The sequence below is a fragment of the Arachis duranensis genome, chromosome 9 (assembly GCF_000817695.3).
Source record: "Arachis duranensis cultivar V14167 chromosome 9, aradu.V14167.gnm2.J7QH, whole genome shotgun sequence".
NCBI lineage: Eukaryota > Viridiplantae > Streptophyta > Magnoliopsida > Fabales > Fabaceae > Arachis > Arachis duranensis.
In genome coordinates this window covers 6,307,256-6,325,868 of record NC_029780.3, presented here as the reverse complement: position 1 = coordinate 6,325,868, position 18,613 = coordinate 6,307,256, and the positions used below count along the sequence as shown (strand labels likewise).

General features: G+C 34.6%; 2 protein-coding genes across 2 annotated transcripts; one reads left to right on the top strand and one right to left on the bottom strand.

Moving 5' to 3' along the window:
- The first annotated feature begins 4,473 nt into the window (after positions 1-4,473).
- LOC107464457 (uncharacterized protein At3g49140) lies at positions 4,474-9,318 on the top strand. Its single transcript, XM_016083375.3, has 11 exons — positions 4,474-4,638; positions 4,836-4,911; positions 5,676-5,898; positions 6,389-6,491; positions 6,577-6,644; positions 7,227-7,412; positions 7,524-7,652; positions 7,823-8,155; positions 8,248-8,400; positions 8,642-8,737; positions 9,033-9,318. The coding sequence occupies exons 1-11, from the start codon at positions 4,593-4,595 to the stop codon at positions 9,135-9,137; spliced, it is 1,518 nt and encodes a 505-aa protein (XP_015938861.1). The 5' UTR covers positions 4,474-4,592; the 3' UTR covers positions 9,138-9,318.
- A 313-nt stretch (positions 9,319-9,631) lies between these two features.
- LOC107464458 (protein SAR DEFICIENT 4) lies at positions 9,632-10,836 on the bottom strand. The gene has a single exon (XM_016083376.3). The coding sequence runs from the start codon at positions 10,764-10,766 to the stop codon at positions 9,777-9,779; it is 990 nt and encodes a 329-aa protein (XP_015938862.1). The 5' UTR covers positions 10,767-10,836; the 3' UTR covers positions 9,632-9,776.
- Positions 10,837-18,613: the final 7,777 nt, after the last annotated feature.

Below are 18,613 nucleotides of genomic sequence, written 5' to 3'. Positions count from 1 at the left end.
AAGTATCAATGGGTATGTGAATATGTGGTGGGTCTATGTTCTGTGTTGTATTGACAAAAAAAAGGTGGTGAAAAGATTGGCCTTAGCGGTGCTAGGACTCAGAAAATTCAGGGTAGAAGTGAAAAACAGTGCATTTGAAAGTGAAAATGAGGGTGTATCTTGAGTGAAATTGAAGATTCAAATGATCACCATTCGTCCATCTTACTTCCTGATGGAGGTGGGCAACACTGAAATAGTGTTAGGCGTTGAATGGGTAGTTAGTTTAGGGCAATTTTAGGGGGACTACAATGTTGTGGTTCTTTGCTAGGAGGAAGGAGGTTAGAAACAACAAATTTTAAATAATGTTATCACACCTCTACTGACAAATTTAAAGAGGGCAGCAAAGATAGACATTAGCCCACCATTTAAGGAGATGCTACAAAAATTCGAAGACCTCTTCGTGATTCTAGTAGGACTCTCCCTAGCATGAACAAAGATCATGCGATTATACTCAAAGAATGTGCTAAAAATTTCCGAAATCAGATCCTATAGATTCTCTCATTACTAGAAGGTTAAAATTGAAAAAATAGTAAAAAAAATGTTGTAATCGGGAGTAATCAAACCCATTATTAAATCAAGTATTTTTTCTTTTTCTTTTGCTTTTTCACTCAATCCAGTTAAAAAATCACCTACGAATCTAAATTTTCACCCCCACTTTATGTAAATTGTTACATACCCAAATATGACTCATGGGTTAGACTATAAGCTTCTAAGACTAAAAAAAAAAATATTCTACATTTTATATAATACTGTTACATACCTTCTTTTCACCTTGAGAAAAATGTACAAATTCAAGGGAGGGTACTATTACATACCCAAATATGACTGCAAAGGTGAGAGTAAAAGTTTTTAAGACTAAGAAAGGAAAGATTCTGTAATAAAAATGAGAATATTCTTTTAATTAATGTGTCACTTGGTACTAGTAGTAGGAGAGGCATGAAAAAAAGTTAGGGGAGTGATCCTATAACTGAATTGGTTGTGGGTGTAGGAGGTATTATTAGTAGTACCAGAATGAAGAGGAGGGTAAGAATTCAACAAAGAAAATAAAAAAGCTTAGGAGAAAGGCTAGCTCTCTAAATTCTCATCCAAGCATCTCTATGTTCTTATTTTTTCTGCAGTTTTTCTTCATAATTCAATAATATAAAAAAGTGTGATCATCCTGATTCAACCATTTTTTTTATTTGGTTATGTGTGTGTGAATTATTTCTCTCAGGTACCAGTTGTTACAAGTCTTATTAAAACAACGATTTTGGGAGGTCAATAAATGATATTTACGCAAGCTGTAACTATAGAGGCATGTATGAAGTGTCTAGAACGGCATATGGAGGAGCAGGCTCGTAACATAGACGAGTAGGATCACACCATGGAAATAATCCTAAAGAGGTTGGAAGAGTTAGGCTGCCACGAAAGGTAGCACGCTGAGGGAGAAGGAAAAAAGGCAGTGGTAGAGGGTGAGAGTGAGTGAGAATTTCACGCTGTAGCAAAACACAAGTGTTCAGACGAGTAATGGAGTCCAAAGTGCAGGAGTGACCAAGTCTATTGTGGGCTAAACATTACTTTCACTTCAGCAAATACTGTTGGGATAAGTAGTAGTGGGTCAAACAGGCCAAAACACCAAGAAATGAGAAGATTGTCTCAAGAAGACTGGGTTGATAGGCAAAAGAAAGGATTATATTTTAAGTGTGGGAAGAAACGAGGACAAGATCATATTTGCTAAATAAAAAAATTTTCAAATTATTTTGATGGGCCAAAAAGAGGAAGAAGAACTTAAAGATAAAGCTTTGGGCCTTGTAGAGTAGGAAATTGAGATCGAACCATTAAAACTCTAACTTTCATCCTATACTTTTTGGCGTCTAACTACACATAAGACCTTTAAGGTGTAAGATGAGATGATGGGTTAGAGAGTTATAGTTTTAATTGATCAAGAGATTTCTAAAAATTTTATTGCTACTAAAGTGGTGAAAAGATGTGGCTAAGGCTTGTCCCAATGAAAAATACATTTGCTTTCTAAGAGTGCCACATGAGTTCGAATCTCTCTTGATGAAAAATAAAGCATCAATGAGTGTGTGAGTAGGGTGAATGTGTGTTTTGTGTTGTATTGACAAAAAAATGTGATGAAAAGATTAGCTTTAACGGGGCTATGGCTCAGAAAATTTAGGATAAATGTGAAAAATAGTACATTTGAAAGTAGGAATGAAGGCGTAACTTGAGTAGAATTAAAGCTTCAAGGAATCATCATTCGTAAATTTTACTTTCTGATGGAGCTGGACACACTAAAGTGGTGCTAGACGTTGGATGGATGGTTATTTAGGATAGTTTTGGGGGAGACTACAATGCCATGATTCTTTGCTAGAAAGAATGGGTCAGAAACAACAAATTTCCAATAACGTTATCGCACCTCTACTAACAGATTCAAAGGGGACAATAAAGATAGATATTAGCCCGCCATTTAAGGAGTTGCTACAGCAGTTCAAAGATCTTTTTGTGGTTTCAGTAGGACTTTCCCCTAACGTGAACAAAGATCATGCGATTATACTCAAAGAATATGCTAAAATTTCCAAAATCAGATCCTATAGGTACCCTTATCACTAGAAAGTTAAAATTGAAAAAATAGTAGAGATGTTTCAATTGGGAGTAATCAAACTCAGCACCAGCTCTTTCTCTAATCCTGTGATTTTAGTAAAAAAGAAGGATGGAAGTTTTGACGTTTTTGTGTTTGCTATACTACAAGGCTCTCAACAAAATAACAATGGCTGATAAAATTGTTTTGAGTTTTGAGTTTTTCACTAAAACAATAAAGCTACTCTAAAGACTTGTTTAGGTGGATTTTTAAATTTGTTTAAGTTATATTTTTTAAAAAATTTTATAAAAAATAATATTAATTTTATGTTTAAATATTTTTTCTAATACTTTTACTTTTATTATTAAAAATTTATCAAATACGCTAAAAAATAAAAAGAAATATTATTTTATTAAAAAATATATCTTTTTTATTAATTTAATGACCCTACCCCCAAACAAATACTATGTTGTAGTAGGTACCAGAACTTGTTACTGAGTGTTTATGATGCATGGACACTGACACAGATATGGAACACGATACGACACGGGACAAGCGGACATACGAATTTTAAAATCTTATAAGACACGGAATATGCACATATATAAAATATAAAGTATTTTTTAGATAAATTACAATAAATTTTTAATTTTTATTAGTATTAAAATATAAAATAATTTTTTTATTGTTTTAATGTTTTCTTTTAACTATATAAAAGTATCTAAAATATTTTTTGTTTTAATAAATAATAATATATATTATTTCTAAACTCGTTTTAAAAATATATGCTAAGAATAAGGCTGGACGCGTTGATATTAGGTGTGTCCAAATGTATCTACAAAAAAATTTTTTATTTTTTATTAAGATACGATTAGACACAGCAAACACGCGTATTCGACAAGTATCGATGAGTGTGGTGTTCACGCAGACATGACAACTCAACGAAATATCCGTACTCACAGACGGATTTAGGGGGCGAGTTTGGGCCATGTCTCCCCCTAAATTTTCAAAACTTAAAATACATTACATATAATGTTTAAAAATTTTGACAAATATATTTTCTAGTTCAGTGGTTGAAGTGAGGTATTCTATACTTCAAAGCAGGGTCCAACTCCCATGTCATTCATTTAAAATTTATTTTCTTTTGTTCATTCAAGTTTTTTTTTTATAATTTTTCTATCTATTATTAAATAAAATTATTTTCTTTTGTTCTTTCAAGTTTTTTTTTATAATTTTTCTGTCATTCATTTAAAATTCATTTTCTTTTGTTCATTCAAGTTTTTTTTTATAATTTTTCTATCTATTATTATATAAAATTATTTTCTTTTGTTCTTTCAAGTTTTTTTTATAATTTTTCTATCTATTATTATATAAAAATACTTTGATTTTTATAATAATTATGAATATATTTTATATATTATATTCATTAATTTATTTTAAATACATATATTAAAATTATTAGAGAAACAAATTTATATTATTTATGTTATATTCTTTTATAATAAGAATAAAAATTAAAATCTTATGAAAAAAACTTTGATATAAATGATTTTTTTAAAATTAATTTTAGTTTAAAATAATATTAAAATATACAATTATTTTTTTTATTAAAACTTTCAGTTTTAATATGGTATTTTTAATTTTTTTTATTTCCGGCTTCTCTTTATAGGATTTCTAGATCCGACACTGTCTGTGCTTCGTAGCCGAGTGTACTCAACTAGTCTGCTGGCACGAAACGACATCGTTTTACTTAACCAAGATTCAACAGGCAGCCAATGAGAGTATGCGAGATGTGCCGGTGTACAGAAATAACTATGTAGGTGCCGTATCTGATCAAAATACAAAATACCGAAGCAAGAAGGAAGAAGCCAATCACAAAAAAGAGAACCTCATCTTCAAAATGATGATGATGATGTTGTTGTTGTTCTTTTTCCATAGGTAGGTAGTACTTTTCTTCTATCAGAGAGCAAAACTTGAAACTGCACTAACGACGATGTTTCTTGAGACCACCGTGGCCGCCTGCTTCCCCGCCATCCTCGGTACTTTCTAAACCACCCTCTTACTGTTTGTTGAAATTCCTCAAGGAGATTTTTATATACTTTTCTTCTCTTGTTTTCAATGTTAAGAAGAAAAACAGCATTTGTGTGGTTTGCCGTTTGCCACAAACAGAAACAATAATGGTTCACTGAAAATGTTGGTTGAATAATAGAAGACTAATGGTGCATTGCTGTTGCAGATAAGAGGGTTGTCCATATTGCAGCTTCATGCAAGCTCCATCCTTACAACTCCAACTGTGCTCATCATATGCTCTGGTATATTAATCATACATTCTGACTTGTGAATTGTGAATTATCATTCTTCTCACTTTTTTCTTGAAATGAGAGATTGAGAGTGTCAATGTTTGTTGGAAGAGAATGAATACAACATTTTGTTTTTTTGTTATTATGCTATTCTCTCTCTATCATACATTCATACCATGGCAATAGTGAGGAACATTAGGGTTCATAACTCATAATACTATGCTCCAATGCCTAATTCAATGCAAATCCATGAGTCTTATGTAGCATATTTATTGGTTTCTTTGGTTTAACGTAGCAGAGGCATAGGGCCCTATGACAAACAAGTGGTATGGAATTAAATGCATGAATTGGGAAATAAAATCATGCACAGATTTTCAAATGGATTAGATGGTGCCCTATGGTATTTTTTAGGGTCTATTGTAAAGCTGCCATCAAACGGCTTGATCCATTTTAGGAGAGTTGACCATGGAAATGGTATCAAAGCCTACCCTAAATGTGACTAACTAGTTAGGATTTTGATTCTTGCCACAGCCAATAGAGCTGAATGAAAGAGAGACCTGTGAGATTTGAGAATTAAACTCTAGATTTGTACACTTCTTAAAAGCGGCATAATTTCAAAACCCTCTTTTTTCTCCCTAACCTGAAATACGTTTCTAGAATGTGTATTTTTAATCTGTAATCATTCATTGAAATTTCTTGATGGAGCTTAGCTTGCCTAAATGACTGTAGTAGATGCTAAATTAGGAAATATATAATAGATGAAAATAAATGCACAGGGAAAAATGTCAGAAGTGCAGTGGCATTCGCTTCACAAGAAGGAACAAACTTGTACCTGTAAAGAATAGTATTCGTGCATCAACGGAGTATCTAGGCTCAGCTCCAGATCCTATAAAGAAAAACGTGAAGTCATCATACCATCCATTTGAGGAATTTGCACAGCCAGAGAATAGTGGAGATGCTAGGCCTACATCAGCAGAAACAAGTAGAACAATTATTGAGGTATTAATTTCATAAAAGAAAACTATTAATTAGTATTCATGTTGCCGATCAATGAAATAACCCCTTTCCACATAAGAAGAAAGAAAAATACAAAATAAGATATTTTTTTTAAAGGGAATTTAGTGATATAGACAAATGGTACATCGATCAAAATACCATGTAAAGTTCACGAAGTTTCTTTAATAAATTCATTGAAGTTAGATGACTAACTTCATTATCTTCTCATTCAATCAGCAGATACTCCGTCTAATTAATATTCATCTTTGAAAAAAGTCGATCATCTGTACTCGGAAGCAAACCTTAATAAACTATGTACCTTAGATCTTGTATCTTAATGTAGTATAATATAATCAATCCTAAGCTCAACTCATGTACTTAAATGCTGAAATTGTGGCAAGACCTTTATCAAGCAGCTACTCAGTAGTTTTTCATTCTCATCCTGTTAACCACCAATGCATCACCAATGATGAATGTGGTATATCTTTTTCAGGTCAACAGCAAAGCAACACTCGTGTTCTCGGTTCTGATCAATGGTGAAGACCATGAAAATGTTGTTTGGCCAGATGTGCCATATTTGACTGATGAACGTGGAAGTGAGTGAAAATATTTATCAAATGAATAAATTTTCTTGTGTGTACGAAGTTTCATCTATCAAATTAAGTTTCATGTGCATTGCAGATATATACTTTCAAATGAAAACTGGTGAAGATATTTTGCAATCCCTTACTTCAGAAGAAAACTATGTGGTATGGCCATATCTATAACATTCTATAATCATATATTGTCCTAACATTTCTTTTTGCATATACTCGTGCCAGTTGGCCTTCTTCATAATAGTTAGTGTTATGTATGTGCACTCTTCATATCTTGTCATGTCACCTAATAGGAAGTGGGAACATTCAGATTTGCTATTGGATATTTGGCTTGAGCAATCATTTTATGTTGTCACTATTTTGTTTGTACTGTTGTCAATGTACTCTAGAGGCACAGAACACCAAGCCTTGTCTATAATATGCTTTTTTGGGACAGTTCAGCTTTCTATTTCATAATTTATTCAGAATGTCTATACTCTTCTTGTTATTAGACATCAATAGTTCTCATGTCTTTTGTAGATTTGGAAACTGGATTCATAGTTTATCTTCAATCATCTCTTTCTAATCTCATGATTCCAGTTGTTCTATGCAAAGCTTGCATCTCTTCTATGTAATGACTTCAATCATCTTTTTTCTTTCTAATCTCATGTTTCCAGTGGTGGTTTGCAAATCTTGCATCTCGTCCAATGTAATAACAGTCAGTTTTGGCTTGTCTGTCTGTACACTGTATTGTAGCAAGTCATTGTTGGTGTGGATACCATGGAAATGATATCTGAGATGGACTTATCAAATCCTTCAGAAATTAACTTTGGGATTGAAGAAATAGGTGATGAAGATGTTGATGACTATGATGAAGAGGATGAAGATGAGGATGAGGATGAGGATGAAGACGAAGATGAAGAAGATGATGATTATGATGCGGTATAATTCATTTGTTTCTTTTCATATAATTCTGAGGACTGTATTCATTTCTGAACTGTAAACTTTACAGATGGAAACATTATGCATTATATTCTATTATCATGTTTACAGGGATGGGTATCTGTTCATTCAGATGATGATGAACAGGATGATTCTGATGAGGAGACACTTGCAGACTGGGCAAAACTGGAAACTATGCGTTTTTCACATCCAATGCATTTTGCCAAAACGTTGGCTGAGGTAAATATTAATGTTAGGATATGTTAATGGAGTTTATTGATGATATCTTTAAGATGACAAAGTGAAACAAGTGTGATGTGGCTTCTAGGCAATTATATGCAGAATCTTTTGAATTGCAAATATACCTAAGGTTGTTGGCACTAATTAAATCATTTATGCTTTGGGATTAGATTGCTTCAGATGATCCAATTGATTGGATGGAGCAACCTCCAGCTTGCCTAGCTATCCAAGGCCTTATAAGACCTGCCTTTATTGAAGAACATTCTATGATACAGAAGCATCTATCTGCCACTCAGACCAGCAATACTGACATGAGCGAACGGATCAAAAGTAAAGGAGAAAACGTTGATGTGGTCAGGGACCATGTGCACAATTTAGAACCACCTAACCATGATGCAGCACAGATGGAGAAGAATGACAATGAAGATATTCCAATTAACGAGACTGCATTTTACAAACTGGAGATGACTAAGATCCAACTATTTACAGCACACGGGGTTCCAGTAAGTTTTAACACTTTTAACCTGTGTACTAGTTTTTTACTTAGAAATGTTTGTTTAAGCACTAACGGAAGATTTGCTCATAATTGTGGCAGACTGTTCTTGAAGTAGAAGATTACATGAAAGCTCAGCCTGATGCCATAGCACACGCAGCTTCCAAAATCATATCGCGTCTGCAAGCTTGCGGAGAAAAGACTGAACAAGCCCTCAAATCTCTGTGTTGGAGATGCAAGGCTATTCAAGTGGAGGTATTACATGAACTGTTGGAAAAATTACTTAGAGTTGTCTCATTACATTAAACCAAAAAATTGAGTTGATAATCCAAAACACTATTAAAACTACTAAATATATATTGTTAATGTGGTTTAAGTGAAATTCTCCATTAGTAGAATCTTCTGTTCCAGCACAACATGTGTAATAGGTATAGTATGTATAGTGTTAATAGGTTATTTCTATTAATTAATCACATTTGCTTGCAACTTACAACAGGAGGCACAACTTATCTGTGTAGACTCACTCGGGTTTGACGTAAGGGTTTGTTCAGGCACGCAAGTTCAAACGTTGAGATTTGCATTTAAGAAAAGGGTACATCAATTTTTATTTTTATCTTTTTTTTTCCGAAACAAATTTCAATTTCTTTAATATGTCGTTATAAATGGATATTAATCATGCTTCATGCCAACCACTGTACATCTAAACATCAGTAACGCTAAGCAAGAAAATCATCTAAAGATTGCTTGATCCAGTGCACCCTTGGTTAAGTAATTTGGAAACTGTTATGGTTTAAGTGATTAGTTAGCTTTATTGCACGCTATTAAATTGATTAAAATGAAGGCTCATATCTGTATTCCCCTTCATAGTTATTAAATTTTTTGTACAGGCTACTTCAGAGTACAGTGCTGAGAGACAACTCAATGATATACTATTTCCAGGAAGTCACCAGAAGCCACAAAAATTGACTCAGACACATCAAAATGAATGCTAAAACTAAAACCTTCAAAATGTCACATTTCTTTTAATTTTGTATCACTAGTGTAGTAGTGTTGTATGCCATTCGCCAATGATAGTTCATAGAGGTAAAAGAAAAAGGAAAAGTAGGCATGTATCATGTATGTGCCCACCCTGTTGCATTAAATTATAATTGAAAGTAATTGCTTTCCTGTGCTGATTCTTTTCTGATATCAATTTTTTCATTTTTTGCTCACACTTATTTGTAATTAGTCTATATTGCCCACAAATACAAGTTTAAAAGAAGCATTAGACATGATCAGATGATGATAATAACTTTATTAAATCATAACTTTAGATTAACTTGTTCTGTTGCAATCCTCATTTTGTCTAACTATTGAACCATCTGAGACTCATGATACAATTTTCTTATTATCTAGAAAACATTCATAATCTAATCATATAAATTGACTACATGTATGCATTATGATGTCTATGTATAATCATGCCAAGACTTAAGAGTTCAAAAAGTACTCAAAAACAGACTAGATTTTGAAACTTGAACTTATTGAGATGTGAAACTATTATCAGTCGGTGACGGAATAAAAGTTTAGTAAGCACATAAATCTCTTGTACATATTGAATTATTTGGCTTTAACTACACTCAATATTATACCTAGCCCCTGATATAAGTCTCGTACACCAATTGTGCTGCAAGCATATCTACAACAGCAGAACCAACAGACTTAAACACAGTAATATGCTCCAAACTGGTTCTCCCAATTTTGTCTCCTCTAATAAGTTGCAACAAATCCCCTCCAATCTCATCTTTTCCAATCACTCCTCTCTCAAAAGCACCTACAAGCTCCCCTGCTTCTACCAAGGCAGCTTCATTATCCACAAACACAGTCCCCCTCCTAATTGCATCATCATCACATTCCATCATTGAAGGCTTGAATGAACCCACCAAATCCAAATGAGCACCAAGCTTCAACTTTTCACCCTTCACAAGGGGTGCCTCGGAATTAGTGGCACAGCTCACAATATCCCCAAATCCAACAACCTCGTCCAAATCCTCACAACCCTCAATTCTCAACCCTTCTTCAAATTCCCCACTTTCTCTCAATTTCTGTGCCAAAGTTCTTGCCTTTTCAACTGTCCTATTCCAAATCAAGACTCTCCTCAAACTGGGCCTGGCTGAAAGATGAGCCCTGATCAAATGGGGTGCCATGGCACCAGCACCAACCATGACAAGAACCTCACTGTCATCCCTAGCCAAATACTTGGAAGCCAAGCCAGAGACACAAGAGGTTCTGTAAAGGGTGAGTTCAGTAGAGTCCATGGAAGCTAGGGTTTGGCCATTGGTAGAACTGAAGAGGACATAGCTTCCCTGAACACCAGGCAAGTTGAGTGCAGAGTTTTGAGGGAAGTGTGTAACAAGCTTGACACCAATGTAAGGGAGATAAGAAGGAGAAGAGGACCAAGATGGCATCAATAGGAGAGAGGAAGAAGGGGAAACAGAATAGTGGTGGCGGATTGGAGTTTGGAGAAAGGTTGAAGCTTTGGGGAGATTTGATTGGAAGTGATCTATGAGAGTTTTGTGGGTGAGGATGGAGCATAAGGTCTCAGTGGATATGAAGAATGGAGAAGAAGAAGAAGAAGACATGGTTTTGAGGCTAGGAGCAGGCACAGGTGTTATTGACTTGTTCTTCAATACAAAAGAATTTGGCTAACCAATGCTACTTAACAAAAACAATTATAACAGCATTCCTACCTAAACATTCATATCAAAATATATTTATTATTAATTAATTATTATATATTTAAATTATTTTTTAATGAACAAAATAAATAGAATTCATGTGAGTAGTTAAAATCCTCAAATGAATAATGACTGAGATTTGCCAATTATTTCAATAATATATGTACCATGCGTCTACACAAAAATATTAACATAAATCTAAATACTTTAAAATATTATTACGTATTTTTTTCAAATTACATTATTATATTTATTCATATTTTAATTATAAGTATAATTTAATTTGATTATATTATTTATGAAAATTGATTATAAATGTGAATCAAGTTGAATTATATTATTTTCCAACGAATATGTGACTATCCTATATTTCTATAAAGATATAGTTAATTGGTATCTCAGTGTTCATATAAAATAATGATTGTTTCTGTCAAAAAAATAATTGTTAATCTAAAATAAAAGAAATACTAAACAAATATAAATATAGTTAAACAAATTAGTTGTTCCATCTACTAATTTCATCTACTAATTTGGCAATTCTAATAGTAATCTCAAGAAGTTAAAAATACTACAATATATTTTATTTTAAATACTAAGTAGTAATTTAAAAATAAAATAAATTAATCCACATAGATATACTACTTTTGTTAAACATATTTACAAATCTATTTCCAATTTAAATTTAAATATTACTCTAATTATAAATACTAACTTAAATATATATATAAACTTTACTTAAATAAAAATATTGACCCTAAAATAAATACTAAACTAATTAGCATCTAACCTATTATTTTTAAGTGTTAACCTTATTTTAAATCAATAATTCAATATAATTATAATTTTTTGGTGACTTTTTTTTTTGACTCAATAAAATTATAATTTATAAATGAATAAATATATTTCTTTTTTTTTAATAACTAATGGATTTACGTTCCCAAGGCATGGTTAAAGGCAGAGAAAAATTTAATTTTGATGTAGGTTTAATTACTCTACAAGTTCTTATAGTTTTACCAAATTTTTAATTAGGTCCCTATACTTTTTTTTTTAATTGGGTTCCTGTACCTTATTTTTTTTTCAATTAAGTCCCTGTTAACGTTTGACGTTAAAAAAATGTTAGTGAGCTGTGAAATGACTTATTTACCCCTGTCTTCTCCCTATAAACACTCTCGTTGCAGTTTTGAGGTTTCTCTTCTTCTCCCTTTTCTATTTTCAGTTTTCATATTCTCTAAATTTATGGCTCATAGTCAAGGAACCTCATTCATTCTCTTTTCGGGCTGTGTTTCTAGGAGGTCATACTCGAAGGAAAGAAGACACCTGCGTTTCTGTGGAGAGGTAGTAACCGTCCACCATTCCTCAGCCGTTTCTAACCATGATAGGAGATATGTTACTTGTGAAAAGATACCAAAATGCAACTTTTTTGAGTGGATTGATGATTTTGATTGGATTGAGGTTGATGACGGTGCAAAGAAAGGATGGCCAAAGGAAAAGAAAAGGCGGGTTCACTGTTTTTGTGGTGACACTCTGAGTCTTCAAATTTCAGGAACAACAAAGAATCCTAATAGAAGATTTATTTCTTGCCCTAACAAAAGATGCAAATTTTTTGAGTGGGTTGATGAAGTTGGTGCAAGAAGTAACGTGTCTGCTGCTGCTGCTGTTGGAGTTGTTGGAACACAAAATTCTGCTAAGTTGGAAGCTGAAATGTTGAAATTGGATGCACAAGAAAGAAAGATAGAGAGGCTAAACGTGGAGATAGAGAGATTAATAGTTGAAGCCAAAGAAATAGATGCTTGTGTGGGTAGATTATGTGATGAGTTGAATATCTCGAAGAACAAGTTGGGAGGTTGGATGACAATATGAAAATTCAATGTAAAATGCAATATATACTATTTATGTTTTTGCTAGTCTTAATAATTGGAATGTGGTTTGCAAGAGTTTAGAGTTATTTGTGCTATGAAGTTTTAATATAAGAGATTGTATGGCTTCAATCCAATTAAAGTTAATTATGTTTAGTTTGAATGAATTTTGCACTTTGATGTATTTTTTGTGTATAACAAATGATAGTTGGGAAGCAACTTTATCAATGTGAATATTTAAATTTTCACAAGTGACAACAACTTGCAGCAAGAAGTGGCCAGAAAATATGCTACATATATTTTCATTAAGTGTTCCTGAAACCATACTTACACAAAATATCATAACATAAGTGGTCATATAATATGCCACATAGAGCTAATCCAAAATAAAGATCCAAGAAGTGGAACAATTAAAAGTGGTCCAATTTGATTACAAAATATCAAAATAGTGGTCCTATCCACATAATAAATAGTGGCCACATAGCCACAATTCATCACAAAATATGCTATTTAACAGCAACTCCAACAACCCTAACTATAAATATAAAGAGACTTCAGTCATCACTTAGGTCTATATGTAGACTAGGTGCCCCTTTTTGCTTCATCACTCCTAACTTCAGCCGCCCACTTCTCCTCACACCAAACACCTTTGTCTTTGGTAAAGGTTGAGAAGATGCTCTAGGTACTTGGTGAGATTTTGCACTTGCCACAGCTAGGAGAGGCTGGCCCTTCAAGAGGTAAGGCTTGTTGTGAGGTGGCTGTGGTTGGAGCCACTGCACTGGTGGATGTGGTTGGAGCCTGAGAAGCTGAAGTTGCAAGTATGGGAGGTGGTTGAGTGGAGGCAGCAACAGCAGGTGTGGTGGGTAGCTGTTGGAAAGATACAGGTGTGGTGGGGAGTGGTTGTGAAGATGCAGCTGTATCCCTTCCTCTACTCCTTCCTCTGCCCCTTCCTCTTCCCCTACCTACTCCTGTTTGCCTTATTCGCTCAGATCTGTGGATATTCACACCGGATCTGTCGTCGGTAGCAGGATCAGTGTCAACAGCAGCTGCAGGATCAGCAGCAACAGCTGCAGGATCAGCAGCAGCAGGCACAGTGTCAGCAGCATTCGGATCTTCTCCGTTGGCGGCAGTAGCAAGACCAGGTTCAGAAATCAGGTAAACAGCAGATTGCAACATGAATATTAAGCTCTTTTTTCAATGAATTTATAATCCATTTACAAGAGAGATTTATAACACAGTATAATCAACTGATAATCATCTTATAGTCTATTTATAAGGCAGCATAATCTGTTTGCAATCCAAATCAATTCACAACAATTTACAACACAGCATAATAAATTTTCATACACCATATGTTATACTAATCACAACCTAATCCACTAGACACCTCAAATACCCTATAATTTCGAATTTAAAACAGTAAAACAACAGTTTGTAGGTTCAGATTTGCATGATACCTGACACTGTTCTCATCAGGTTCTCTGATCCTCACCATCCGTGGTCTTCCTGGCTTCACCCTAAAGATGGGAGGTATGATGGTGTCACATTCAACCTTCGACCACATATTTTCTCCATTGATTGGAGAAAATAAGTTACCATAAGTTGCAACATAGGCTGCTGGGCTATAGAAGTTGCTACAATAATCTTCTGGATTGTCCCCTTTCTCGAATATAGCACAACAAGCATGCGGGCAGGGCATTCCACATAACCCCCAAAATCTGCAGCTACACGTTCCAGCCAACAAGTCAACCACAAACCTCTCAACAATCATCCGGTTCTTATGAGAAACTTCGTATTTCAGTCCTCCAGCCCATCTTGCTTGTCACTCCATAGCTCGCGTAGCAATGACATCAAGCCTCTTTTTAGGTTTAGGCATGATTGTACCCTCATATTTTTTGGCCTTCTTCTTTTTTTTAGCAAACCGAGACATCCAATAACACCGAATCCACTCTAACATAGTAATTATGGGCTTGTCTCTTGCCTCCAAGATCCTACCATTGAAAGCTTCAGATATGTTATTCATCAACATGTCGCTCTTAGCAAGAAACGTGAAGTGGCTCTTGCACCAGAGCTTTGGATCCAATGATGCTAACTTTTCATAGCATTGACGGTTGATGTTCATTAGCTGAGTCATCCTCCTCTCCCATTTCTCCACATATGTAGCTTTAGCTATTGATAGAATTAGGTCCCGCAAAACAGTCCCACCTCCATATGCTTTCTTGCAATTGGCATACAGATGTCTCAAGCATAGTCAATGCTCTAACGCCGGTATCATGTCTTGAAAAACTTGCATCAAACCTTGCAGCATAGCATATATAATTCACATTCATATAGCTGCATCATATCATATATAATTCACTTATAAAAGGCAGCAACATATGATAAATATTTCAGTTTTCAGCAGCTGCAACATATCATATATAATTCATACTTAAAACAGAACAACATATCTAACAAAGTTGTAAATTGAAGTTGAGTTATAGCTCACTTCTGCAATTCATTTGTGGTTCAATATACTTCCTAGTTACAGAGGGCAGAGGCAAGTGATTCAATTTTGTTAGCATTCATTCTATAACAAATAATGTGCATGGGAACACACACCTAATGCCTACAAGAATAAGACTAGTAATTCCTTAAACTTGTGGAAAGTATATGTGGACAAAAGGTCTTATATATCACGTAATTAAAAATAATAATATGAAAAGAAATCAATTCTCTAGCAATATACTATAGCATTCTGCATAGTTTAGTTTTTATGACAGTAAATTATTTGATTCAATTAAAACACTAATTCTCATTTGATTGAACATAACAAAGAAGTAATGAGACATCTTTCTTAGTTCATCACAATCAGTTAGTGGAACAACAATGCTAAAATATAAACATGGGGAGGGGGCAAATAAGATAAAAGATTCAAGATATGATCAACATCAACAGATTTTAAGAACATAAAACCATTATGAGAAATGCAAAAGTGTGTAATGAGAAAAAGAATTAAGAGCAAACTAGATAAGACAACTACTAAATCATACACATGCTACATTGCAGCTTTTATAAGACTATTAAAAACTGTAGCTACATTTTCACTAAGATGATAAAACAAGAGACAATTTTATAAGAGAGATTGCCATAGTAAAAGTTCAATTTTACAAGATAAGTGCTACATATTCACTAAATTACTTGGTTTATGAGCTTCTGAAGTTCTAATGGATTGCTTAACCATTTACACAGCAGGTTCATACAGATTTAAATAGCAAATGCTAATCTTTTGTTGGTCGGACATGAATACCCACTTTCTTCTACTGACATCTCCAATATCTTCCAATAACAGGTTTATAAACCAACCTCAACTGTCTCTAGTCTCAGCCTCTACAGCAGCAACAACAATTGGAAAATAGTTATTGTTTGGATCTTTTCCAACAGCCACCAACAGTTGTTGACCATGATCACCCTTCAAGTGGCAGCCATCTACTCCTATGATAGGCCTGCAACCATTCAAAAAGCCTTGCTTGACAGAATTTAGACACATGTACATCCTCATAAACCTTGGCTGGTGTGTAATTGAAGGCCTGTCAACCAAAATCTGAGTAGGAGACCCGATATTTGTCCTCATAATCTCTGCACAGTAATCTCTGAGCTTGCCATATTGTAGAATAGCCCTGCCATGTACTTCTTCCCTCGCCTTTCTCCTCGCCTAATAAGCCTTTGTGACTGAAATATTAGCTATGTATTTATCCTGAATGGTCTGAATTACTGTTGCAATCTTCATCTCCTCCCCCCTACTAATATTGGTAACAATCTTCTGAGACACCCAACTACTTAATGCAAGCCTGCCGCTGTAATCTTGTCCACAAGTGTGCTTTCCGTTAAGTGTCTTCAGCCGAAAGCAATCAGAACCACCAACTTTGGATGCAAACGCCATCCACCTACACTTCCCTTTCTTTCCTCTACAACCCACTCTACATCTAACCTTATCATTCTTGATATACCTAATATCCCTTCCATTCTACAGAGCATGCTCCCTAATAGCATCCTTAAACTGACCAAGTGACTTGAACTCCAATCCCACCTTAAACACATATTCCCTACTCATCTCAGCCTCATTGTATTTAGGATATCTTCTCTTCTTAATCATATCATCCGAATCTCCCTCATAGCTATCAATATCTTCAATTTTATAACCCTCGGAAATCTTTCCAACCTCAACATCATCTCTAACGGTGGCGTCATTCACAGCAGCATCAACACCACCAGTTTGAGCATTGTCATGTTCATTTAAAGGGCCATCAAATCCCTCAAAAGCATTTCCAACTCCACCATCATTTTCATCTTCAACGTCAAATCCAAAATGATCCTCGTGGTCTCCATCGTCTGCACTGTCATCAAATCTATCATCCTCACTAGACGCTTCTGATTCACATTCAACCTCTACTTCTACGAAACCACTCTCATTGTACTCAGCTTCAGTTGGCACATAGTCCTTATCATTCGAACATATCTCAACACCGTTACCTTTCCTACAGCCATCAACAACATACACCGAGCAATGCTTAACAGTTTGCGACACTAATAACCTACCCATTCTCATGGCATCTCCATCATTCATCAACTCTCTGAGACCCGAGCTCAATTGACAGCCTGGTTCAAAGTACCAGATCTTGACATTCCCTTTGTACCTTAACTTTTGTAACTCACTAACTATTTCTTGCAAACTCCATTCATCGAGTTCAAAATGCATATCTTCCAACACCTTTCCCCCCAAATATTCTAGCCCGTTCCCTAAATCATGAAACTTGCCACATGGTGTATGTCTATGGTAAAATCCGAGTCCCACATCCTTACAGGTATTAAAAATAGAAATATAATCCATTTAAAGCAACATCAGCACAGCCACAACAATCAACATTCAAAAATAAATAAAATTCATCATTTAATGTCATATTATCTCCATTCAATCACATAATTTAAAAAAAAGGTTCAGACTTTCATAAGTTGAAACCATCAGCATACATTACACTTTCACAAATCTCCCATTAAAAGCAAAATCTATTTGATAAAAATAGAAGTAGAATCCATTTAAAGCACCACCATCACAACAACAACAGTCAAACAATGCCATATTTTTTTTTGAAAAAAATAACATAAATATCAACTTTTAATACTGAAAACATTAGGTTTTTTCTTTGTCACTTACTTGCAGAAACTTCGAATGCAGGGAGATGGAGCAGAGGCGTGGTCGGAGGCTCAGCAACGTGCGGCACGGTGACTCCAGGCGAGGGCCTTCACCGCGACGGAACGAAGACGCCTTGGCCGGACAAACCGTGGAGAAGACCTCTGACAACAACAACGCACAAGGGCCCAGCGCAGAGAGAAGGCGACGGAGGGGACACCGGCAACCGTCTGTTGCAGTCGATGGAAGACACACACGCCGTCGACGGAGGCAGGAAACGGAGAAGACAAGAGAAACTTAGGGTTTCTTTTTTCTTAGGAATGAAATGCGAGGGGTTATTTGGGTATTAGGGAAAAATTCAGATTACTTCACCAAGCCTCTACAGCTAATTGCCAAGAATATTTCTTTTTTATGAAGAATATTCTGTTATCTCAAACGGTACACTGACAGCAGGGACTTAATTAAAAAAATAAGGTACAGGGACCTAATTGAAAAGAAAAAAGTATAGGGACCTAATTGAAAATTCGGTAAAACTATAGAGACCTGCAGAGTAATTAAACCTTTGATGTCTCTGTAAGTATATCATTTTAAAAATGTACAAGACATAGAGAAGTGAAAAACATTAGAGACTTAAATTTATAAATAATAATTAAAATAATAAAAAAAATTTAGACAAATTTAAGTGAAGAACTCATCCTAATTTTTATTTATAATTTATTTATTAT

What these genes read in the sequence shown, in the direction of transcription:
- LOC107464457 (XM_016083375.3), top strand. Translation starts at nt 4,593, where the DNA reads ATGTTTCTTGAGACCACCGTGGCCGCCTGCTTCCCCGCCATCCTCG. An exon ending in TTGCCAAAACGTTGGCTGAG is followed by an intron (nt 7,653 to 7,822) that starts GTAAATATTAAT and finishes CTTTGGGATTAG; the next exon opens with ATTGCTTCAGATGATCCAAT. An exon ending in GATTTGCATTTAAGAAAAGG is followed by an intron (nt 8,738 to 9,032) that starts GTACATCAATTT and finishes TTTTTTGTACAG; the next exon opens with GCTACTTCAGAGTACAGTGC.
- LOC107464458 (XM_016083376.3), bottom strand. Translation starts at nt 10,766, where the DNA reads ATGTCTTCTTCTTCTTCTTCTCCATTCTTCATATCCACTGAGACCTTA.